The following is a 25,018-nucleotide window of genomic DNA, read 5'->3' as shown; positions in this document are numbered from 1 at the left end:
GTCTGGAATGAGGACACTGGGCTCTCCTTCTCCCACTTTCAGTTTACCCACCACCTTCACCACCTCCTCCTCCTCCTCCTCCTCCTCCTCCTCCTCCTCCTCCTCCTCCTCCTCCTCCTCCTCCTTCTTCTTCTTCTTCTTCTTCTTCTTCTTCTTCTTCTTCTTCTTCTTTTGGTCTAAGTAAACAGTGACTCTTTTATTCTTCCTTTACATGATTTGTGTTAAGAAGCCAGCCGATCGCAGCCGCTCTAGGCTGCGCGGCTTGTTTGCCCTCAGCCCCACCCCCTGGAGCACGTGGCACTGGGAGCTAGCTCCCATTGGCCCGGCTCCGTCTCGGAGGCGGGGCTAGCAGCAGTGAACCGGCAGCAGGCCTGTGCCGGCTCAGTCCTTCCCTGACCGAGCAGAAGGAAGGACGTGCTGCTGCTCGGCTTTGGGGCCTCCACGTGGCCGGCTGGGTACCCGAAGCGGAAGCCGGAGCAGGAGGCCCACGGGAGCGGAACGTCGGGGAGCAGTGCAGCGGCCCTTCGAGCGAGCAGCGGATTGGAGCGGCTCGGCGGCCAGGGCCTCTGTAGCCCGGCCGCCTGTGGTAACGGGCTCTGGGGGGATCACAGGAGAGGCTTTTAAGTCCTCCTCGGAACGGCCTTTGATCTTCGGGCCTCTCCACACAAGGGCTTCTAGGCCCCGGCAGGCCCAAGCTGCCCGGCATCGAGTGAGGGCAGCAGGCCGCCCCAGGCCCTCAGTAGGCCACGCCAGGCCTTCAGCGGGGGGGCAATTGACTAACCCGGTCATCTGGGGGGAGGGTTGATTGGATGTAGGGGGTGTTGGCTTGAACTGTGTGAACCCCTTCAACCCAGGGCCCGTTTAGGCCTTCTGCTAAGGGCGGCCTTTGCCTTTATTGTCGGGCCTGTAGGGCCTAACCCCCCCCCCACACACCCATTTTGGGGGCCTGCATTGACTAGGCCTCCCTGGTGGGCTTGTGGGCCTCCCCTGCCGGGCCTAAGCTCCATTTGGGGGCCTTTCAGTGGGGCTGGGCCTTACCACGGCTAGGTGGGGCAGGCGCTGTGACTCATAGGCCTTCCTTGCCAGCGTAGGCCTCAGTCAGGCCTTGTGCCGGCCAGGTCACTCGTTTACGCACTTGAGGGCAGGGTACAGGCCCATAAGCTTCATCCTTTGGGACATGGGCCCTAAGAAAGCCTCAGTTAAGAAAGCCCCAGTTAAAAAGGGTGAGAAGGCTCCAGCCAAGAGGGGTGGCAAGCCAACGCGGCCACCTAAGAGGCCAAACGCACCCGCCGAATCCTCCTCCGACGATTAGGGCGATTTGGAACTGGGCGCCATCAGGGCGTTTATAGCACGGCTGCAGGCCCTTGAGAGGCAGCGCACCACTCTGGAGGGCGACGAGGCGGGCGGGGGGCCTTCGGGGGTGCCCCCACATGCAAAAAAGTCAAACAGGGCGGAAAAGAAGGCAAAACTAATGCAGGGCTTTGCTGACCGTCTAGCAGCTTTGGAGGCGGTGGCGGGAACTGCCCACGAGGAACCAGCGGGGATCACGACACAACCGGCGGACTCAGGACCAGGAGACGGCAGGGACGACAATGGTGAGTCCCCACAGGGGGCCTGGCCGTGGGGACTGCCCTTTAGCACCCCCTACGGACCATACGGGTGGTTCCCAGGGCCAGTTAACTGGGCATCTCCACACGCCACCTGTAATCAGGTCTGGCAAGGGGGGAGCGCTGCTTTGCCCACCCAGGGGCCAACAGCGCAGTTCAGCTCTGCTTGGCATACTGGGGATGGGCCCGTACCCTTGGGGGACCACCTCCTTCCAGCAGTTAAGGAACGGATTTGGAAAGGAGAGTGCATTGACGTGTTCCAATTGCTCTTCAAGGAGCCGGAGCCACTGGAGAAGGAGGGGTCCCAGGGGAAGGACAAGGAGAGGACAAAGCGGAAGCCCATTGAGCATAATTGGGCAAATTGGGTTTCGGGGTACACAATCTACATGGGTGTTCTGATGCAGAAATATCCAGAGCGGGGCCCCGCTCTCGTTAAGTATTTTGATATTATACACAGAGCCTTCATGGACTTTGCTGGTAATGCCTGGGAGCGCTACGACCAAGCGTTCCGCGAGCGCGCCTCCAGCAATGCGGGTATATCCTGGGAAAGGCAGCACCCCGAGTTATGGCTTCAGATTATGACACCCGCGAGGCCCTTGGTTGGCGAGCGCGCCGACAGCGGGCACCTCATTTCCAAAACACCGGCAGCGTCAGCGGCTTCGGCCTCAGGCGCACAGGGGGTTCAAGGTCCCCTGGTGTGCTGGGAATTTAACAAGAACGGGAAGTGTGCCCGCTCCCCGTGCAAGTACCGGCATGACTGTGGCTTCTGCGGTGGGCGGCACGCCAGTATCTACTGCCAGCGGGCCAAAGCCCTTAGGGGAAAAGGGGGATACCAAGGCCCGGGAGGGGCAAAGGGCCCAGCAGCCACGGCTGGAAAAGGGCCCCAGCCCAATTAAAATCCCGGTGCTCCGGAGGCTGCTGCGTGACTACCCCAACAGGGAGCGCGCACGCTATATTGAGGACGGTTTTGTGAAGGGGTTTAGGATTCCGTGCCAATCCAGGCGGGTCCATAGTTTTGCACGCAACCTAAAATCGGTTAGGGGGATGGAACACATAGTAGCGAAAAAGATAGCCAAGGAGGTGTCTCTGGGGAGGGTGCTGGGCCCCTTTGACAGGCTGCCACTGCCAACATTGCGGGTATCCCCTTTGGGCGTGGTCCCTAAGAAGGCGCCGGGAGAGTATAGGCTTATCCACCACCTGTCCTACCCAAGGGGCGACTCGGTTAACGATGGGATACCGGCGGACCTTTGCTCAGTACGGTATACATCGTTTGATGAGGCTGTGGCCATGATCAGGGGCTGCGGGCCTCGGGCACTGATGGCGAAGTGCGACATTGAATCCGCCTTCCGCCTCCTGCCCGTGCACCCTGATGACTTTGACCTTTTGGGCTTCGCATTTAAAGGGGGATTTTACATCGACAGAGCCCTCCCCATGGGATGCTCGGTCTCCTGTGCGGCCTTTGAGGCTTTCAGCTCTATGCTGGAATGGGCACTGCGCCGGAGGGCGGGGCTACGCTCCTCCGCTCACTATTTAGATGACTTTATTTTCGGAGGAAGGGAGGGCTCTGGCCAATGCCTACACTTACTGCGCTCATTCAGGGCACTCTGCGGGGATCTGGGGGTGCCACTGGCTAAGGACAAGACAGAGGGCCCGACCACGAAGCTTACATTTCTGGGGATAGAGCTGGACATGGTGGGACAGCTCTCACGCCTCCCCGGGGACAAGCTCGGCATCATGAGGGAATTGCTCAGGGAATGCAGAGAGGCTAGGAAGGTAACGCTACGCAAATTGCAATCGCTGGTTGGCCACCTGAACTTCGCTTGCAGGGTGGTGGCTCCAGGTCGCCCCTTTCTAAGGCGCCTGTGTGACGCCATGGTGGGGTGTAATCGACCCCATTTCCTCATTAGGGTGTCTACCGCCATGAGGGAGGATATGGGGCTTGGCTCAGGTTCCTGGAGTCCTTTAATGGGGTGTCATTCTGGCGTTCTTCCCAGCTGCTCGAGGCCGACTTCCAGGTTCAGTCAGACGCCGCGGGCGGCCTTGGGTTCGGCCTGTACCTGAGAGGGCGCTGGTGCGCGGAACGATGGCCGGGCAGCTGGTCGGAACGGGGAATCACAAGGGATCTCACCTTCCTCGAACTCTTCCCCATTGTGGTGGTGGTGCACATTTGGGCCGAGTCCTTCAAGGACTCGGTCGTGCGTTTCTGGTGCGATAATTTGGCCGTGGTTCAGATTATTAATAGCCAGACTTCCAAATCACAGAGGGTGATGGGGCTGGTGCGGGCCCTGGTTCTAACATGCCTTCGCCATAACACGCTCTTCACTGCCCAGCATGTTCCAGGGGTGCAGAACGAGGTGGCAGATGCCCTGTCTCGCTTCCAGATGCAGCGCTTCTGGAAGCTGGCACCTGGAGCCGCCAAGGAGCCCGAGCAGGTGCCCGAATGGTTGTGGAACCTTGGGATGTAGAGGCGTTTAGGGCCATCCAAGCCTCCATAGCGCCCAGGACACGGGTTGCCTACGACAAAAGGGTCAGGGCCTTTCTGCAGTTTAGAGCTCAGGTAGGATTGGTCCATGTGTGGCCTGTGCCGCCGGAACAGCTGATGCAGTACCTGGTGCACCTCCGTGCCCAGGGGCTGGCGGTGAGCACCATGGCCGGCCATTTGGCTGCGCTGGCTTTCTTTGGGAAAGCAAGGGGCCTCCCCGACCATTCGGGGGACTTCAGGGTCCGGCGCATGCTGGAGGGCTGGGCGAGGGAGACGCCCGTGCAACCTGACCGACGTAGGCCGGTCACCCCAGAGGCGCTGCAGCTGGCACTGCGGCAACTTGCCGGGGTTTGTGCGTCTCCTTATGAGGAGGTCCTGTTCAGGGCGGCAGCCTTGGTTGCTTTCTTCGGGGCCTTTAGGGTAGGAGAGATGTTCCCCAGGAGCAGGCGCGGCCCCACGAGTAGGGTACTTCAATTCAGTGACCTCACCGTGGGTGCTTCCCGGGTGGTACTGCACCTTAGGTTTTCAAAAACAGATCAGAGAGGCAAGGGGCAGAGTGTCGCGCTGCATGCCGCTGGCGACCCGGGCTTGTGCCCAGTCCGTGCACTGGAGGACTACACGGAGGCCAGGGGTTCAGCTATGGGGTGCCTCTTTATCCACGCTAATGGGCGCCACGTGACCCAATTCCAGTTTTGGGCGGTGATGAGGAGAGCCTTTGTGGCGGCGGGGGTGCCTACCCAGGATCTGGCCCCCCACTCCTTTCGGATTGGGGCGGCTTCCATGGCTGCTCGGATGGGTTATTCAGGCCCGGAAATCCGGCGGCTGGGCAGGTGGCGGTCAGCGGCTTACCGCCGATACGTGCGGTAGATGGGCGCATAAATTCTGCCCCACCCCACCCCCACCCACGAACCATTTATTTGTGCCACTCCTAATGCTTTCTCCTCTTGCGCAGGGCCTCAGTCGGCTGGGCCGAGGGCGGCCGGGCAGCGCGCAAGAGTCCTCATACTGGGCCATTCCTTCATTTTCTGGGCACGCAAGTGGGCGCAGAGCGCCGACCCTGGAACCCAGCTTGGTTTGGGGCGTTGGGCCACTGTGGAGTGGCTTGGCCGGCGGGGCATGCGGAGGGCCCAGTTCCTGCCGATGCTGCACGAGTTCCTGGAAGGGAATCCTGTCCCGGATGTCCTGCTGCTGCATTTTGGAGGCAACGACCTGGTGGACCAGTCTGGCATTTCGCTCTCAAGACAGATTGCCCAGGACCTGGTGGTCGCCCTCTCCTGGTGCCCGGGGCTGGTGGTCATCTGGTCTGACATCACTCAGCGGCGAGTCTGGAGGGGGGCGGTGAAGCAGAACAAGGTAGATAGGGCTAGGCGCGGGGTGAACGCGGCCATGGCACGCTTCATCGCCTCAAAGGGGGGTGGGTGCATCCCACACAACGACATCGCGTTCTCGCTCCCCCAGTTATTCAGGGGTGATGGGGTGCACTTGTCCCCCCTTGGTATGAGGTATTTCTTAGACGATCTGCGGCTGGGGTTGGCAACAGTGCTGTTAGGCCTGTGGGGTGGCGGGGCGTCAAGCTAGGCTGACGCCCGCTGTGGCGGGCACAGTGCGGAGGTGAGCGGCTGATGCGGTGCGGCACCTTAGGTAAGCTTTAGCTGTAAGGTGGAGGGGCAGATCCCTTGAGGCTTTACAGATCAGGGATGCTGCCTTGCTCCCACCTCCCTGCAACCGACACCCTTCCGTATGGCTTTACAGCGTCGGACAGGTGATGTAAATTGCAGGGTCCTGACCTTAGGTCGGCAACGAAGGGCGCCCCCTTCTGGAAGGTGGGCCGCCTGGAGCCGAGGTGTCTGTGCCATGAGATTCTAGGGCGGGGGTGGCCACGTGGTGCCCCCCCCATCCGAGCCCGTACTGTTGCTGCTCTGAATGCCAACCCCAGCTGCCGTGCCTGTGCAGGCACTGTCTTAAAACCTTGTACCCCTAATAAAGTGACCAGTTCCTCCATAATACTTCTGTGTCCGTGTCTCCTTGGGTCTGGGTGCAAGCCAGCCGATCGCAGCCGCTCTAGGCTGCGCGGCTTGTTTGCCCTCAGCCCCACCCCCTGGAGCACGTGGCACTGGGAGCTAGCTCCCATTGGCCCGGCTCCGTCTCGGAGGCGGGGCTAGCAGCAGTGAACCGGCAGCAGGCCTGTGCCGGCTCAGTCCTTCCCTGACCGAGCACCCTCCCTCCCTCCCTCTGGCATAGGTTGGGCTTTGCTGGTCGCCATTTGGGGCCGGGCAGGAATTTTTTGGGTATACGCTTGATTGGCCTTAGCGTGCACCTTTTTTCGCCTGCCTCAACCTATACCAGTTAGTAGCAAGGTTGCTTAGCGGGATTGATTAGTTAGCCAGGGAATAGCTTGTGGTCACTTTTACCACGGGGTTGGCGGGCACAGTGCGGAGGTGAGCAGCTGATGCGGTGCGGCACCTTAGGTAAGCTTTAGCTGTAAGGTGGAGGGGCAGATCCCTTGAGGCTTTACAGATCAGGGATGCTGCCTTGCTCCCACCTCCCTGCAACCGACACCCTTCCGTATGGCTTTACAGCGTCGGACAGGTGATGTAAATTGCAGGGTCCTGACCTTAGGTCGGCAACGAAGGGCGCCCCCTTCTGGAAGGTGGGCCGCCTGGAGCCGAGGTGTCTGTGCCATGAGATTCTAGGGCGGGGGTGGCCACGTGGTGCCCCCCCCATCCGAGCCCGTACTGTTGCTGCTCTGAATGCCAACCCCAGCTGCCGTGCCTGTGCAGGCACTGTCTTAAAACCTTGTACCCCTAATAAAGTGACCAGTTCCTCCATAATACTTCTGTGTCCGTGTCTCCTTGGGTCTGGGTGCAATATGTAGTGTGGGATTTGCTTGCATGTTGCAGAGTTCTTTGCAAATTTCTGTTCAGGCTTTAACCAGCTGGTTGCATTTAATCTATAGGCATAGAATGTATAAGAATGGGAACATTGTGGCAGTGTGTTGCCCATTGCAAAAAAAGAGGAATCACTACATCGGGGAGTAGTGGGGCCAAGTAACAATAAAGAAAAAATACTGAGCATTTGCTATAGATGATCTTCCAGCTGAAGCGGGTATGCTTGAAATATTGGTTTCACACATCTGTAAAAGATAGCTCATTGTCGTAAGGGTAGTAAGCAATAGGCCTGTGCGCCATAAGAAATATTGGATCTGACCCAACCTGAGACAGACATTATCAGGACGGTTGATGTGGCCTCAGCAAAACTGTCAGCTGGTCAGAAGCTGATTGGAATTCCAACATTTTACCAATGTTATGTAGGTGATTTCACACCCTTGAAATCGGAGGAAGAAGGAATAAAGGCAAACCCTCATGAGGGACTTACAGGGCCAGAGGGTCCCCAGTAGCGGGTTGCCTTTGTCCTCTGTCTCTTTAAACCAACACAATTGACAGCTAAGAGTCTCTCCAACACAGCTCCTGGACCGATTTTTGAGGACTCTACCCACACAATCGGGGGATAGGGGGGTAAAGGCACACCCCATGGGGAATCGTCTGGCTTGGGCCCTCCATGGGGGTTGCCTTTATTCCCCTAATCCCTGATTGTGGGCATCTGGTCCTCAAAAATCTGCCCGAGAGCCGGCTTGGAGAGCAAGTCTCCTGGGGTGGTTGAATACTGCACCCCTAAATTCAGGGATGGGGCAAGGTTATGCCCCCCAGGGACTCTCTGGCCCTGTTGGTCCCTCGTGAGGGTTTGCTCCCCCCCCCTTCAATTTTGTGCAGTACTCAAATAGGAGCCAGGGAACTGGCTTGGAGAGACTTTCTTTCCAAGCCAGGTTCCCAGCTGGTTTAAAGGGACGGCAACCAAGTGCAGCCAGTCCAACAGGAATGTTGAAAGTAGGAGTTCAGATATAACAACAGGGATTTTAGTAGGGGGCGGGGAGACATTCACTGGCATGAATGTAAGTAAATTTAAAAGGTTTCTTGCCACATCGTCAGTTTGGCTTGAGGAGAGTCAATGGTGATCAGGAAATGTTGGGTGACATCCAGACTAATGGAGTTCCAACTATTGGAGGTACCTGCTGTCATTTTTTTAAGTTCTTCCGATAGTGCCCCATAGTGGGTTTATGATCTGACCAGGGCTGTAGCAAGGTTGTAGTGGGCCCAGAGACAAGATTTTAAAATGCCCCCCCCCCCCCCCCGAAGCTCAGCTCATGAAGTAAAGAAATCTTATATGGCTGGATAGTGGTGACAAAAAGCATAGTAAAATTTCTATATATATCTCCTATGTGCCACAATAGAACATCATCCTAATTATTTTTTTAAAGGTTTTGTAAATTGTGGATGATGCAAGTCATTTAATGGTACTAGAGAAAGACATGCTGTTCTGGTAGCTCCAGGTCTTAACACTCACATCAGTTTTGGAGGATGAATACAACTGAAGGAAGCCCGGGCAATTATGTGACTGGGGGAGTCAGTCATGTGACTTGCCTCTGGGGGCCCCCAGACAACTGTCTCCCCTTGCCCTATTATAGTTACACCCCTGGATCTGACATTTCTATCAGACTGATACGATTTCCAACCCTAGCAAGCAGAAATGTCCACTTCAAATGCCCAGCTTGTTTTTAAGCAGTCTTTTTGAACAATTTATTATATTTACTCTATATATTTATTTCTCCTGGGTGTGGCATAGAATGTGCGTCCCAGCACTCAGCCTGATTGGCTGGGTGGTGGAGCCACCGGATAGGCTGGTGTACCCAGGCGAATTGGCCAGCTGGGTGGCTATGGAGGCAAGGCGGCAGTCCCAGCATGGTGGCAGTAGTGGGCCAGGCGGCGGCAGGAGAACTGGCTTGCTGGGCAGCCGCGGAGGTGAGACGTGGTGGCAGGCCAGGCTGCGGCAGCAGTATTGGGCTATGGCCTGGCAGCCGCGGAGACGAAACAAGGTGGTGAGTCCGGCGCGTCGGCGGGTCCGGCCCAGCTCTGGAGGCGGCGGCCGGCCCAGATGCGAGGCGGCGGCGTGCCCGGCCATAGCGGCGGCACTCAGCCCGGCCAGAGACTGGGGCGGCGGGGGGAGAGGTAGCCGGCCCCAAAGAGTGCAAAGATGCTCTGTGCAGGGGTCAGCTTGTTTGAAGAATTTTAAGTCCTTCTCCCGCAACGAGGAAAGGATGGACACACACACACACACACACACACACACACACACACACACACACACACAGCATAAAAGTTACTCTGGTTATATTGATCAAATGAAGTTTTTAGCCTACTTTGCCTTAAGGAAAGTAAGCTTATGAGATCACACAGTGTTCTCTTGCTCTGTCTCATCCTCTCAACTTTGCAGTGCCTGGAACTATTTGGACCAAATTTAGTATAGTTGTAGTGACACATAGGGACAACTCAACATTGTAGTTTGTGATGATGTCATCCACCCAATTCAAGATGGAAGATGTGTGAATGTTTGAGGTAGAAGTGGGCTAACTTGTGAAGATGATAATTATCAATTAAGATTATTAATTGATAATTATCAATTAAGATTAAGAAAGGAAAGTAGGTAGGCAGATTAGTTCTTACCAGAGCTTGTCACCCCACCCCACAAATGGCTAAAAGCTCCACATGTACATTTGATTAGAAATTCAGAAATCATTATTATTAGTTCCACTTTTAATGAAAATTTATAAAGTGGTTTACATAAAATAATGATGGCCCCCAGCCCCCTGAAGGGCTCAAAATCTCTATACAAATAAAAGCAAGATACACCAATAATAGCCACTGGAAGTTCGCTGTGCTGGGTTGAAGAGGTTCATTTGTTCTACCCTTGCCAAATATAAAGAGAAACACCACTTTAAAAGGTCTCTTTTCACAGTCAACAGATTGCCCACAATGCATATTGAATTCACCTACCTACTCTGCCTTTATGCTTGTGCAGCATGAAAGCTAAAAGAGCAGTTTGAATTTGTCCAAGAGAAATTGGTTCAAAGTTTTTAGAGCTGACTGACTCAAATAAGTTAGAGATTTCAAATGCTTTGGAACTGATGCTGATTCTTAGGGCTGTGCAGTCATCTCATAACAAATGAAAGCACAAAATGAGTGTGGACCATGCATTTTTATTTTTGATTCATTATGAAACCACTGCTAAGAACCTGGAACAAATTCTTGCTCAGCTTTGTTTTCCTTAGTCCTGTTTTGTTTTCACTTTTAAAAAATATTTCATTAAACAATATGATGTTTGAGCTCCAAGAAGGGAAATAATTTTCACACTTGTCTCCTGGTGGCTGCCATTCTTATCACATAATATACCTAAATGTTGCATCCCATTCTGGGCAAAAAACAGTTGCTACTAGTGGGAACCGCTATTTTTTGCTCCAGAATAATGTGATGTCTAGGCATTCTGGGTAATAACAATGGTTACTACTGGGAGGAAGCAATCAAAATGAGTTCTTCTGTTGAAGCTCAAATAATATACTGTTTAAAGAAAGGGGGGAATCCTGCACAAATGAATGGGGCTAATAAAAACAGATTAAATTCATTATAAAACCAGTGTAAGTAGAACTAAGAACAACAAATGAAATAACAAAACGGTTCAGATATTTTTGCAGTTAGTACTGGGATTGATTGCCTTAACTGTCCTGGCTTTGCCAAATAAAACCCGTAACTGGACTTCTGTCCATGGTAGAATAATAATAGCATCTTCACTAGCTGAACAAAATACCAGAATATACCCAAAGGATGTAGATGACAACATGAGTTTGTAATAATTAACATTCAAGCATGAGTCAGATTTTCAGTATTGTTGCACTCCTAATTTGAAGCATATACAGTGATATTCTATGCATATTTCAAAGTCCTAGGTCTACTCATGTGTCTAACTGTATTAACTCTTACTGTCGTCTCTTTGTTCTATGGCCTGCAGCATAAATCATGATGTTCAAGCTATTTACGTATGAAGGTTAAAGTGGAATCAATTTTATAATAGTGCCTTTCATGTTGCCATAGATTTCACTAAGGGTGGGCCAGAGGCCCTTATTTGCTGTGTTCCCTGCTGTGGGTTTAAGTGATACAAAGTGATTATCATGCCTTCTTCTCTGTATCCATCTATTTCACACCTGCACCCTTTTGTACGAACACACCATGTTAACTGAATATGAGATCCCAGCTGAATTGGTTTCCTCCCTTTTTGTAATCCTTTGGCATTAGATTGATTTATGAATGTATCAGATTCTTTGTTAGCATGTAAACCACTAATTAATTTAAAGCCCTCTTGGGAAAAATTAAAGCCTTGGTTAAGACTTTCAACAGGCTCAGATGGTGCAAATAATAGGAAAACAAGTTATATTAATGAGTTTCAACATGATCATCCCTATCACTGCTGTACCATAATTTTTGGCAAAAACATTATAGTCTAAGTTGGAAGAAGAAGAAGAAGAAGAAGAAGAAGAAAAGGATTAAGCCAACAAAGAACCATAAAGCAAATTCTGTCGTGACATTTGGGATACTACTTCCTTGGGGTCTTAGTACATGTAATTAAAAAAACCCCTAGATTATTAAAATAAAATTCATATTTTTCTAGCAAGATGAAATCTTAACTTGTAAAATTATACAGAAACATTTGATGCTCTTTCCTTTATGATTCTTGAGATATTTCTATTGATTGACTCCCTGATATACAGAAAAGATGCACACATGCTTCTGGACTTGTTCTAATGAAGGTGTGTGGTCATAACTTTTTGATCCTATACTAGTTTATGGCTATAAGACTAGAAGTTATGAATATGCACACACACGCATGCACTCACACTTTTTGGGTTATGGTTAAAATATCAATTTTTTAAAATGTGTGCTAGTTTTTTATTTTTTTTATTTTTTAAATATCTTTTTATTTTTCCAACAAGATAACAGAAATAGGAAAGAAACAAAGAAAAAGAAGAAAGATAAAAATAACTTTACAGTTAACATCTCTTAGACATAATGTGTGCTAGTTTTGAGATTGCCTCATTAGCCTCAGTGAATGTATTAAAAACTTTCAAGGACTTTAAAAAGAATATATATTGTTGTGTTGATGTCTGTGTGATGGTAGCTAACATTTTCAAGGCACTGTCAGAGATGTGGGATGGAAAATTTTCCACTGAAAAATTTCCAAAATGCTTTCAGTTTCTAAAATTTAATTGGCTGACAATCAGACTAGCATTGCACTAGTACAGCAGTGCAAGTTCCAGACCACTGCTGTACATTGCTGTTGACAAGCAGGGGGAGTGGCACAACCTTTAGGGACATATTTGGCAATGCACAGTGGGCTTCAGAGGGAAGGGGTGAAAATATCGCTCTCTTCCTCCACTCAAGCAACAGTGCAGCACAGTTTGGAACCATGGTATATAACTGTTGTAATAACCAACTGGAGTGGCTACTGAGAGCATGGAAGAGCTGCATGACAATTGATCCGAGCTGACCCAAGGGATTCTGCCTTGCTGTCTCACCCTCTGATGCAGCCATGTGCAATGTAATAAATTCATAATTATACTTCTATATTGACACAAAGCAACATCTTTCCCCCCCCAAAAAACCCTCCCTGATTCTTTAGTATCTGAATAAGTAAATTTATATTTGTTATATCTGCATTCTGCTCCTTGTCCTAGGTGCTCAGTTAATGTTCTACATTGTCTGTCTGTCTGTCTGTCTCTCTCTCTCTCTCTCTCTCATATTTATATATCACCTGCTATGTGTATCTCTAGGAGGGGTCCATGATTTAAAACAGAGTAAAAATAATTAAAACAATTTCACAGAATAAAAATTTATATCCAGTTTCATGGGTTAAAACAATTAAACAGTTATTTCAGTCAAAAGTCTCAGAAAACAGGTGTTCCTTGAAGTTCTTCCTAAAAGTAATGAGAGAAGAGGGGGGGAAATGTTCATTATGGTCAGTGACCAGAAAAACACAATAATCATAACAAACAATTAACGAAGCAAAATAAAACACTGATAGAAAAACTGTAAACTACTGACCAGCAAGCTAAGACAATTTAACCCAACCCTTGGTGAATTTTACAAACTATTAAGCAAAATTTTTGCTACATTAAAATAAATTAAACCATTTTGGTTGGACAGTCAATATTGAAGATTAATGAATCTGAGTGGCCTTGAAATTTGACAAAAAGGGGGTAATAAAATGAGCACGAATGTCCTCATTAAAAAGGCAGTATAGAAGAACAGGAGCTGTTGATATGGCTCCTGCACCACAAGGGCAGAGATGACCTACATATAGAATTTTCTTGAATTTTCTTTCTTATACGGCCTTAGGAAGCACATTAAAATGCACTAGAGTCAAAGCTCTTCTAAATTTAGACACTGTTATTTGATTTAAATATCTTGGAGGCCTTGGAAAGGAGGGTAGTTACTCACAAATTTATCTCTTAGAAGGCAAGATTGGTCTAATTGCCCTTCCATATCCATCACCCATTGTTTAAGTGCTATCTTGGCCTGTTTGAAACTCATCATCATAAGGGCTTCCTGAGAGAAACTGTAATAATACAGTTTCTGTTGGAGGGATTTTTTCCATTTTGAATTAAAGAAGTCAACTAACATTGGGGGTTCAACTAATATCAGAGATGGAGATTTTGACAGGGAATATATTCTAAAGCCCGGAGGCAGCCACAGAGTAGTCCCAGCCCTGAATCACCACCAGATGAGCTGGTGGCAACTTTAATTGGATTTCTCCAGATAATCTTAATAGGCAACAGGGTTCACGACAGAGAAGGCACTGTCATAAGTACCTTGTATCCAGGACATTGAGGACTTTAAACAGCTCTTTGTATTTCACTCGGAAACATATCAGCAGTCAGTGCAGTTACTTTAAAATAGGTGGTATGTGGTCCCTTTGGTTTGTTGTGGAGACCAGATTGGCTTGCACATTCTGTACCAATTGTAGTTTCCAGATTATGTAAAAAGGGAGCCCCATGTAGAGTGCATTCCAGTAGTCAAGCCTAGAGGTTATCAGCATATGCACCACTGTTTTAAGGTCATTTTCCTTCAGAAATGGGCATAGCTGACATATCAGCCAAAGCTGATAAAAAGCGCTCCTGGCCACTGCCTCAACCTGAGAAACCAGAGAGAGTTTGGGATCTAGGAGCACCCCCAAGCTACATACCTATTCCTTCTGGGGAAGTGTGACCCCATCCAGAACCAGCAAATCAAAATAGTCTCCCAAGTTCTGACCCCACACAATAAGTACCTCCGTCTTATTTGGATTCAACTTCCATTCGTTGTCCCTCATCCAGCCCATTATTGCCTCCAGGCAGGCATTTAGGGAAGTTATGCTGTTTCCTGATGAGCTCAATATGGAGAAATAGATCTGGGTGTTAGGACATTGAAAACACCCTGCACCAAAACACCTGATTATCCCTCCCAGCAGTTTCATGTAGAATGCCAGTTATCCCATTTCCCCCTCTCACAACAACCCTGTCAGATAGGCTAGACTGACTCTTTCCCAAGGCCATCCCATGAGCTTCAGACTGAAAAAGGATTTAAACCCAGTCTTCCCAATTCACATCCAGTTTCTTTCTGTTATAGCACATTGGCTTTATTTTAGTGTAAAACTTGCTGGAGTTTAGTATATAACTCGCCCTTCCATTTTATTAGCACTACTTCTGAAGCTGACCTCCTTCCACTGGGAACAAGGCAATGCCTGTACTTCTCTGTGTGTCCTTGATATTCACATTTAATTTGATGGAGAAAAATGAACAATTGGCCAGTCTTGTCTGATCATATTGATTCTAAACATAGAGGAGAAAGAAGACCCTAAGGAATGTCAGGAGAAGCTGAGTTGCAGAAGGAGGCTCATGTGTTTAATTGTATCAATGCAGGGTGCCCTATGCTTTTAGATTCATATTCCAGATTAGCACAGTATGGGCAAAGCACTTAACATTCTCATGGAGGCTCCTGCTTTTATTGTTGGTTAACCCTCTCCCCTAATATCTATATATTTCTCAGTTTCTCATTGCCATTTTGGCACTTTCTTTCCAGCTAGCCTATGTGACTTCATCCTCTTTTGACATTAATGCTGCTCCATTAATCAGCTGGCAGGGAGTGCCTCTGAACTCTTCACAGTTGTCTGTGTGAGAGGCCCAGCACATTCTATCAACAGCGTGCTGGGTCTTTACTGAGGGAGTGGGAGTTACATGATGCTTTTTAAATAGCTGTCTTACACATGGAAGCGCAATGTACCTCCTCCAGCTTGGAAGCGCTTTTCTATCACAGAAGTGATAAATCTGTGCAATTGCCTGGGGCAACTGGAAAGTCTGTTGATGCAGAAGCATTGGGGTCATTCGGAAATAGATGTTGTTTAGTAGCCAATGAAGTGTTAATAGATGAGATACAAAAGACTAAATAATACTTTTTAAAAAGGAGATGCTAGCATGTAATGTATTTGATTGTGTTTCTTGTAAATATGTTTCTTTAATGCACAAGATTAATGTAAATATCATAGGTATTGCTGCTAACACTTTTTAGCTGTGTGTGCATAGGTGTGCAAGGGTCTATAATGCTGTTTTGTTAAAGTTAATATACAGATTATTTTGAAATCCACACTCTCACGTGCATGTGGAAGTGCAGACCAAGCCAACAAACATGGTATATGTGATAATGGTTGGGTACAGCTGAATTCATTGTATTTTATGCCGAACTGCTATTACTTAGAGAGCTGTCAGCAGAACTTCCACTGTATGTGAGGTTGAATTTCTGGCCTGTATAGTTAATCTCCCTGACAAGTGATCTCATAATTTTAGAAGAGCAACAGATCCTTCGGGTTTTGTGTTGTTTTTTTGTGAAAGAGCACCGCGTTTTGCAGTTTTGAGCTACTGTAAATTTTCAACTTGTGAAATCTAGTTTGAATTTTATTTTATTTTTTAATAAAGGAGACTGACTACCCAGCAGTTCAACTGAAAGTATGGAATATGCAACTTGCCAAAAGGTTAAAGAGAATCAATATAGCAGCCTTAATTCTCTGAAGGGAAATTGTTCATTTGTAAGCATTCAAATGGTTATTTCAAATGCCAACCTGACATCCTCTGAGAGTTTATAGTGATTTTGGTGTTGCCAGAAAGTAATTATTATTTTGTTCATCTTCTCTCCACCAAACTATTTCAAGCAGAAAACCCATTAATGCATCATTCCTGTTCCAACTCCATGTCAAAAATTTCCTTTCACTGTTAACCTATTAATCTTATTCTTTATCTGCCTTGCACTATCCAGAATGGTAATTTTAGGGTTTAAAAGGTACCACATCTTCTGACGTGTTGCAGTGCATTTGTTATCCTGAAGGGTGGAACCAGAGCAGAGCATTGGTCCTTTTCTTTCTTGGAAAGTAAATTATTTAAACCCATTTCATGTTCTACTTCCTTGCCATGTTTGTCAGTAACTGCTTTGTCCTTCTCTGCTTAATACTCCATTTCTGCCTCCTACTGGACATATTAAGCCTTTTGCAGGAAGACTGTACTTTTAAGCATTAGTGTGGTCTGCAAGTAATTTCCCTCTCCCTTTGGGAACATAGGAAGCTGCCTTCTACTGAGTCAGACCACTGTTCTATCTAGCTCAGTATTATCTACCCAGATTGGCTGTGGATTCTCCAAAGTTACAGGCAGGAGTCTCTCTCAGCCCTGTCTTGGAGTTTCTAGGGAGGGAATGTGGAACCTCAGATGCTCTTCCCAGAGTGGCCCCAACCCCATGGGGAATGGCTTTCTTACATTTAGTGCAAACCAGGGTGTACCCGGCTTAGCAAAGGGGACAATTCGTGCTTGGTACCACAAGACCAGCTCTCCTCTCAAATTTTAATTTTAACTGTGTTATCTATTATATATAGTAGCCAACATCCAGACTAACAAAGCATGCATGCAGTGAGAATGCAGCACACGCTTCTGGAGAGGGGAAGTTTTGTATATCACCTCTTCTTTCTATAGCCAACGCTGAATCCGGAAAATATGCCTCTGGGGGACACGCACTCCTAAGGGACATCTTGAGAATCACAGTTGGCTATAGAGGGAAGAGAAGATTAAAAATAGCTCATCCATTTTAGGACCTGTGCAATAACACTTGCAACATGAGTGCTGTGTTAATCTGGATGTTGACCTGATGATCTCTCCCGGCAGTTTCATGTAGATGTTAAACAACATCGGAGACAATATGGAGCCCTGAGGGACACCATACTGAAGTTCCGTTTTTGAAGAACAGTCCCCAAGGTACACCATCTGGAATCTGCCCGAGAAGTTAGAGTGGAACCACTGCAAAGTAGTGCCTCCCACCCCAAACACCCTCCGACCCTCCAGAAGGATACTATGATAGATAGTATTGGAAGCCTCTGAGGTCCAAAAGGACCAACAGAGTCACACTTCCTCTGTCAATTGCCAATTGAAGATCATCCATCAGGCTGACCAAGGCAGTCTCCACCCATAGTCCATCTGAAAGCCAGTCTGAAATGAGTCTAGATAAACAGTTTTGTCCATTATTAGCCTCTTTATTCCAAGAATACGCTTCTTCATATTAGAAGGATTTAAACTTAAGCTAAATACAGAACCCTAAACATCACAGCCCACAGTACATGGGAGATCTGTGATGGGATCTTCTGTTTTGGTGGGGTTGAGGTTTGTCTTTAAGTTAACAGCAGGGTCAAGAAGCTCCTAATTTGGAGAAGCAGTGTTGGGTGTGGGAAATTTAGACCTTTTGTCCCATGTCATTTCCCCAAATTAAATTGCTTCAGAAGCTATTAATCCAGATGTCTAGGGTATGGAGGTACCCATGTTGGATCTGTCTTTTTCCTGCAACAGGGTGTAGAGTAGAAGATGGTTTTGATGAGGGAAACGGTAGATATGTGTGGGGAAAGGATTAAACTCCCTCCTGGTAAAGTATGTGGGTTCTCAAACCAGGAATTCCATACGTACCTCAGCAGCTCTCAGGTAGGAAGATTTATTAGTCTGTTTTCCATTCTTGCACAGTGCCACCCACACAATGACCAGAAGTGGTACAGAAGATTCTCAGACTTACAACAAGATTGTCTCTTGAAAACTGTGTCTTAAGTCAGAACCTCTTTCCGCATAGTAAACAATATTATAAATGAGGGTTTGGTTCCTGAACCAAGGCTGCATTCCTAATTTTGTTTCCCCCGACTGCTGTCAAAGCTGGTGCAGACGTGCAGCAGAGAAGTTGATGGTGGAGAATAGCATTTGTTCACATTTGCCACACACCGCACTGCCTTTCTCTTTCTCTCTCTTCTGTGGAAAGAAAGGAGGCAATTGGTGGCTCGCTTCCATATCCTCCTCGTCCTGGGCAAAGGTTAGACAAGCAAGGAAGGAGGATAGGCAGGAAGCAGCATGAGGGCTGGAATGGAAGGAGCGGATTCTTTTTTGCCACCACAACAAAGCTGTTTAACCTGGTGGAGGGTGAGCTGGAACAGCAGCAGTGGCAATGGGAGAGCATCACGGACAGGCAAGTCACCCAATCCCTCTACAGCTTTAAATGCAGCAGGAGCTGCCATCATAACTACCAGTCTGAATGACAATGGGAGCCTGAACCTCCATGGTGATCACCACCAGCAGCAGCTCAGCTAGACCTCGCACTAGCATCTGGTGGAACCTTCTCTTCTGTGGCAAGTTTTGTACACATGGAGCAGTTGTAAAATTGAAACAAGGTAGCAATTTACATATGTCTCCAGTGTTGAGGACTGTCTGTACTGCAGGGTTGATGTTTTTTAAACCCAGGTGACCTGAGGAATTCATAGGGACCTAGCTGGCTCTATATTACAATTGCTTGAGGCTTGGTTCCTCAGTTTGAGCAACAGCACTGAGTGGCTTGGAGTGACCAGTACTTAAATACTCACCATGGCCAGAGTGGCCATGCTTGTTGCTTCTGGCCCTTCTGCTCTTCATTTTCATGTTCTGGCACTTGAAACCCAGCTGTCTTGACCACGTGTGCTGCCGCTTTCCCCTTTGATCCTCATCAGTCTGCTTCACAATTACGCCATCCCAGCAACCACCCACCTTGGAGATAAGCCAAGACCTGATGTTTCCTCAGCATTACTGGTCAAGCTGATTTGGAGATCCCCATGGCAGTATTTATGCTTTAAAGATGTTCAAAGACCCACATCTCACTTAGTTTGGTCCTAATTTTTTAAAAAAGCAGTTGAGTTTTTGAAATGTTGACTGACATCCAGCACAGTGTTAGGAGAGCAAAGGAGCTGTGCCCCTGCAGAGAAGGGGTTGCAGAGCAGTAGAGCATATGAGAAGGGTGAGTGGGGAGTAATTTTTGCTGCTCTCTCCTCCCTCTAAAGATTTTGGCTTCCAGGAATATGTCCCTGGGGGCTGCACAACCCTAAAGTGTGATACCTTCCATTATTTTTGGTGTATCTTTAATTTATATCAATGGGACTGCACTTCAAATTTATATAGAGTCAGCTGCATTTTGAACTTATTGATCAACTCCTAACAGTACAAGCCTATGCATGTTTAGTCAAAAGTAAAGCACACCAAATATAATAGTGTTCATAGGATTGCAGTTTGAATTATTTAAGAGTTGGAATATGTGTTTTAATAATATTAGCGTTTAATTTACAGCCTTTACCTCACTATCCGTGGATTCATGATCGGGAGTTGGGTAATGGACACCCAACCTCTGCAAACGTGAAAAAAAAATCCAGCCCCAAAGGGGTTAATTCTGCATATCTGTAGGCTGGGGAGTGGCCGGAAATGACCTCAGGGGTTATTTCGTGGAGGAGAGCCATTTTCCACTGGATTTTGGGGACTTTTTAACCCTGGGGGGGGGGCATCCTTGGACTCTTGATGGCCTGCAGAGCACAGTAGGGCACTTTATTTGACCAGTTTTTGCGGGTTTTGGCGATGTAGGTTTTTTGGGTTTTTTTGTTTGGGAACCTAACCCCTGTGTTCCCATAGACTCAATGACTCATTATCCACAGTTTTGTTACCCATGGTAATCTTCAGGAACAGAACCCCAGCAGATAATAAGGTACTCCTGTACTTGATCTTGTGTTCTTATTTATATCTGAGTGACTTTAGCTGACTTCTAGTAGAAATCAAGACCCAAGTACTTTTTGTTTCCTTTGGTAATATTATGCAAGACCCTTGTAAACAAATGTGCATCTTGTTACAAATCTTGCATCTTGTTATTGTGAACCTCGCCAAGCAGTAGTGTACTGTAGGGGTGGGGGGTAAATATTTTTAAATAAATAAATCTTAGAATTCCTTTATATTGGTGTTTTGTATATTCTTATTAATTTCTCCAAATATTCACCTTGTTGAGCTACATCAGCCATTCTTAAGGCTTCTTCAGACACACTTAAAGTACACCATTTTTAAAAAGATGCATTTTACTAAATATAATTAAAGTTTAGGTACTTCTATTGAATATTGGAATTATATGTATGAGTAGTTGGTCCTTTAACAATGTAGTTTAATATGTATCTTACAGTATTTAACAGTGCCCCATGATCTTGGCGTAATGGTGGATTGAAAGCGGCAATTCAATGTGCAGCAGCTGTGAAAAAAAGGCCAATTCCATGCTAGGGATGAATAGGAAGGATTTTGAAAATAAAACTGCTAATTTTATAATGGCCTTATACAAAATTATGGTGCAGCCAAATCTGGAGTACTGTCTGCAGTTCTGGTCACCATATCAGTCCAAAGAAGGACATTGTAGAACTGGAAAAGGTACAAAAGAGGGCAACCAAGGTGATCAGAGGCCTAGAGCACCTTCCTTACGAGGCAAGGCTACAACACCTGGGGCTTTTTAGTTTAGAAAAAAGACAACTGAAAGGAGACATGATAGAGGTCTATAAAATCATGCATGGTGTGGAGGAAGTAGATAGAGAAATTTTTCTCCATTTCTCATACTAGAACCAGGGCTCATCCCACGAAATTTAGGACCAGCCAAGAAATTTAGGACCTGCAAAAGGAAGCACTTTTTCACATGACGGATAACCAACCTATGGAATCCACCAGTGATGTGACTAAGGCATGGGTAACTGTGGCCAGATCTGCCTTCAAGAACGGGACTCAGCTGGTGCACTAGCCGAAGCCATGGATGCAAGTGACTTTATCGGCAAAGTGACATGCAAGCTGCTCATGATGGGCTGTAGATTATTCCTCACCCATTACTGGGGGGATGTGTGGAGAGATGTTTTTGCTACATGGAACAGCTCTGCTGGTCTGCACTGGTTTGCTACACAGAACAGCTCCGCTGGTCTGCAATGGAGGTGGAGGGAAAAGCATTTGTTCGCCACCCCCACCACCATGGAATAGTCCCTAAAATGGGCTCTAGCCCATGTTTGGTCGGATTCATCACAGCTCTTCCTCCAGTGTCATTCTAGCTGTCACCTGAATTTTATTGCCCAAATCTCTGAGGAAAACCAAGGAGCAGAACGGGCTCCACCAAGCCGGAGAGGGTGTTTAGGAACAAGGCAGGACATACTCTGGATCTGGTTTTTGCCAACCAGGGAATAAATGATTTGGAGGTGGGGGAGTTTGAGATAACTCCCTCATCATGGACAGCTCATAATCTAGTTGAGTTTAGTTTGACTGCTCCATCTGCCCTCTGCAGGGGTGGTGGACCAATTAGAATGGTTTGCCCCCAGATGCTTATGGATCCACTCGGTTTCCAGACAGCTCTTGGCAAGTTTCCAGTGTCCAGAACTGGTGACTCTGTCGAAGCCCTGGTTGATCTCTGGAATGGAGAGACAGCCTGGGCTGTTGACACAGTTGTTCCTAAACGCCCTCTCCGGCTTTCTGCATCCCTGTAGAAAAACGCTGTTGTAGCTGTGGATCCGGAGAAGTAGAAACCATCAACCACATTTTATTGCATTGTAAACTACATCTGAACCCAAGGACATGCTTTATTTTTCCTTTGATAGGTAGATTGTCAAACCAGTCTGATGAATATCTTGTTAAATTTTTACGTTCAGATGAGGATGCCTCAGTTTCTAACTCTGTAGCTAAGTTTGCTATATTGATTTCAGGATATATGTAGGGGAATTGTTTTTAGGATGTTAATGTATTACTGTATAGATGTAATTGTATCCACAGATGGTATATGTTTTCTGTTTTGGTCTAAGACCATAAATAAAATTTGAACTTGAACTAGCAGCACCCTAATTTTCAAGGGAGTGTTCTCAGAGCTCCCTGGGGTCTGAGGGTTGGGAGAAGGGCCAGAAAAAGGAACAGGCCTAAATTGCCTGGACCGTTCCCCCCTGTAATAGCCTGCCCAACTCCTACCGCCATACCTCCCTCTGCCTGCTACCTGTGAAATTGCTGTCCCCAGACCATCACCACTTTTCTGCTCTTCCAGACCCTCAGCCCAACCACCACAGCTCCTCTGTTTGATAAAAACCAGGTCCAAGACTCGCTCAGTATACTCTCTTGCTGGCTGCTTCATGGGAAAAAAGGAAGAACCTCCAAAGCCTCAGGCTGCTCTCCCCAAGGCTGAGAGCCCCAAGGATGAGAGCCCTTCGGCTCTCGCCTGTGGCCCAGCCTGCTCTTTGTAGCAGCAGCAGCAGCAGCAGCAGCAGCAGCAGCAGCAGCAGCATCCCCAGCTCCAGTGATAGACACACTTGGAGGAGGTGGGGCAGAGGCAAACACAGCAGTCAGTGTCCCACCCAAGCAGTCTCTTCCTTTAGATAAATTCTTGGAGGACAGGTCTATCAATGGCTACTAGTCTGAGGGCTATAGGCCACCTCCAGCCTCAGAGGCAAGATACCTCCTAAATACTACAACAAAATATTTATATACCGCTCTTCAACCAAAATTCTCAAAGCAGTTTACATAGAAAAATAATACATAAATAAGATGGCCCTCTGTCCCCAAAGGGTTCACAATCTAAAACATAAGGCACTGGAGGGATGCTCGCTGGGGTTGCAATACTAATTGCAAGGGAATAGCAGTAGGAGAGAGGGCATGCCCTCATCTCTTGCCTGTAAGCTTCTCAGAGGCATCTGGTGGGCCACTGTGTGAAACAGGATGCTGGACTAGATAAACCTTGGGCCTGATCAAGCAGGGCTTTTCTTATGCTCATATAGTTATCAGCTGCCTGATTGCAGTAGTAATTATTTACTACTAAAACTCAATAAATTGTTGTTTATGAAACTCAATACTCTTAGTGTTGCCCAAAATAATATAATGTGTGTATGTGGGGAACTCTTGTACATCTCCTGCAATCAAGCTCATTCAGTCTTCATTTTCCTCTCAGTTTTCTTTTCATATTAATTTAAGATTCATTATAATCCCTTCATAAAATATAAGGTATAAGTGTGTCATTTTCTTAATTTTCATATTGGTTATTGCTTCATTTGTAACATGGATGGTTAAGTCTCAGCATAAAGTAACAAGATAACTCCGACAGTTCTTAATATGACTGATTCTTCTTTTCTTCCATAAGAGGGAGCTATATACATTTAAGTTAACTTCCATAACTAACCATTCACTTAAACAGAATCTCAAACAGTAGGTTAATGGCATTTTCATTCCAAGTGTTATAACTGGGTGTTTTTCTTTTCTTTCTTTCTTTCTTTCTTTCTTTCTTTCTTTCTTTCTTTCTTTCTTTCTTTCTTTCTTTCTTTGCATCTTTAGATTGATTAGTTTGAAGATTCCTGCACTGATCAGAACATAAATTCAAGTTTTTGAACAAGGGTCTGTGTGTGTGTGAATATACGAGAGAGAGAGAAAGAGAGAGAATTTATGTTGTGGCATTGTTTAAATCCTGTAAAATCAGTTTCGAGAGCCATTTAACCAAAGCAGTTAGTTATCCACCTCACATTTCATTAAAAACAACAACAACCACCCATCCAACTTGGTAAATACCAGGGCAAAAACATGGGGTATGTTATCCTTAATTATTAGAATTAATTAGATAAATAGATGTAAGTCATCTAACAAAAATCCTTTTAGATTGAGACAAGTATGAAGAACATTTAATTTTGACCTTGGTGGCCAAATTCACCTAATTGAAGTTTGTGCTTTGGAGCAGCCTTCTGAGAAATATTGAGTAGGCACAAAAAGAAGCAGAATGGGTTAACAGTGTGCATATACACAGGTTTATCTCATTAGTTTAGTAAGATTTCAGTGTAAAACACAGACAAGTTTTTAAAAGCGCAGCAACTGGTTAAAAAAAAAAAGTAGCCCTGAGGTAGAAGTTGACATTTATACATTAGATAACCCTGGTAGAAGATGATCAAGGGAAAGTTGGAAGGAGTTCCACACTATCCACTGGGTATATTTAATATCAGAGAAGCAGTTCCCTCTAGTGTGGAACAAATCCCATTTTATGGCTAGGAACAGATTATATTGCTTGGGGCAATATCTCAGTAGCTAATAGATATGAAGCACGTGGACTCTAATAATACTGAATTGTGACTGCTTTAATTTTAAAAGGTTAAGCTCAGCAATCCATAGCTCTCCCCACTGCATTGCTCAGGGGCAATGGTGTGTGGTGGAGGTAGGGTCCATCTTTAATGCTGGGCTAATAATATTTTTAAAGGGATGAGCTGAAAATAAATGCTGTTTGTACTTAATGTTGAGAGGAGAAAGTAAATGTGGAGACCTCCTTTAATATGGTGCACAGGAAGGGATTTGTCAATGCAAGTTTGTTGGAAAATCTATATTCATAATTAGGAGCAAAAATGTTGCAATATGTATGACAAAACTTTTTTTTCAGATAAGGGAGCAATGACTAATGATCGTATTAGAAGTATGCAACATAGATACTTTTAAAAAGTTGGTTAACTTTTTATTTATTTATATGTCACCTCTTTATTTACAAACATTTAAAACAATATAAGACTATAAAATTACACAATAAAAATTAAAATGGAATATAAAAATACAAATCTAATTAAAAGTTTAAAAAACATACACTAAATAATCATAAAATACAAAGCAGCAGCAACCAAAAACAACACTCAT

The 25,018-nt window shown here is 46.6% G+C and overlaps 1 protein-coding gene across 19 annotated transcripts in view; it reads left to right on the top strand.

Moving 5' to 3' along the window:
* The window catches only part of NCKAP5 (NCK associated protein 5), a 930,794-nt gene that overhangs the window by 417,756 nt on the left and 488,020 nt on the right, over positions 1-25,018 (top strand). For 15 of the 19 annotated variants that reach the window (XM_053253227.1, XM_053253159.1, XM_053253143.1 and 12 more), the window contains one exon: positions 1,497-1,595. The exons of 2 other annotated variants lie outside the window; for them this stretch is intronic. In XM_053253227.1, coding sequence (XP_053109202.1) covers positions 1,497-1,595 — 99 coding nt within the window. The remainder of the gene's footprint in view (positions 1-1,496; positions 1,596-25,018) is intronic. 2 more of the 19 variants (XM_053253151.1, XM_053253269.1) reach the window with 1 other exon arrangement.

This window comes from Hemicordylus capensis, chromosome 1 (genome assembly GCF_027244095.1).
Source record: "Hemicordylus capensis ecotype Gifberg chromosome 1, rHemCap1.1.pri, whole genome shotgun sequence".
NCBI lineage: Eukaryota > Metazoa > Chordata > Lepidosauria > Squamata > Cordylidae > Hemicordylus > Hemicordylus capensis.
The sequence above is the reverse complement of the archived record's forward strand: the minus strand, read 5'-3'. Positions and strand labels throughout refer to the sequence as shown.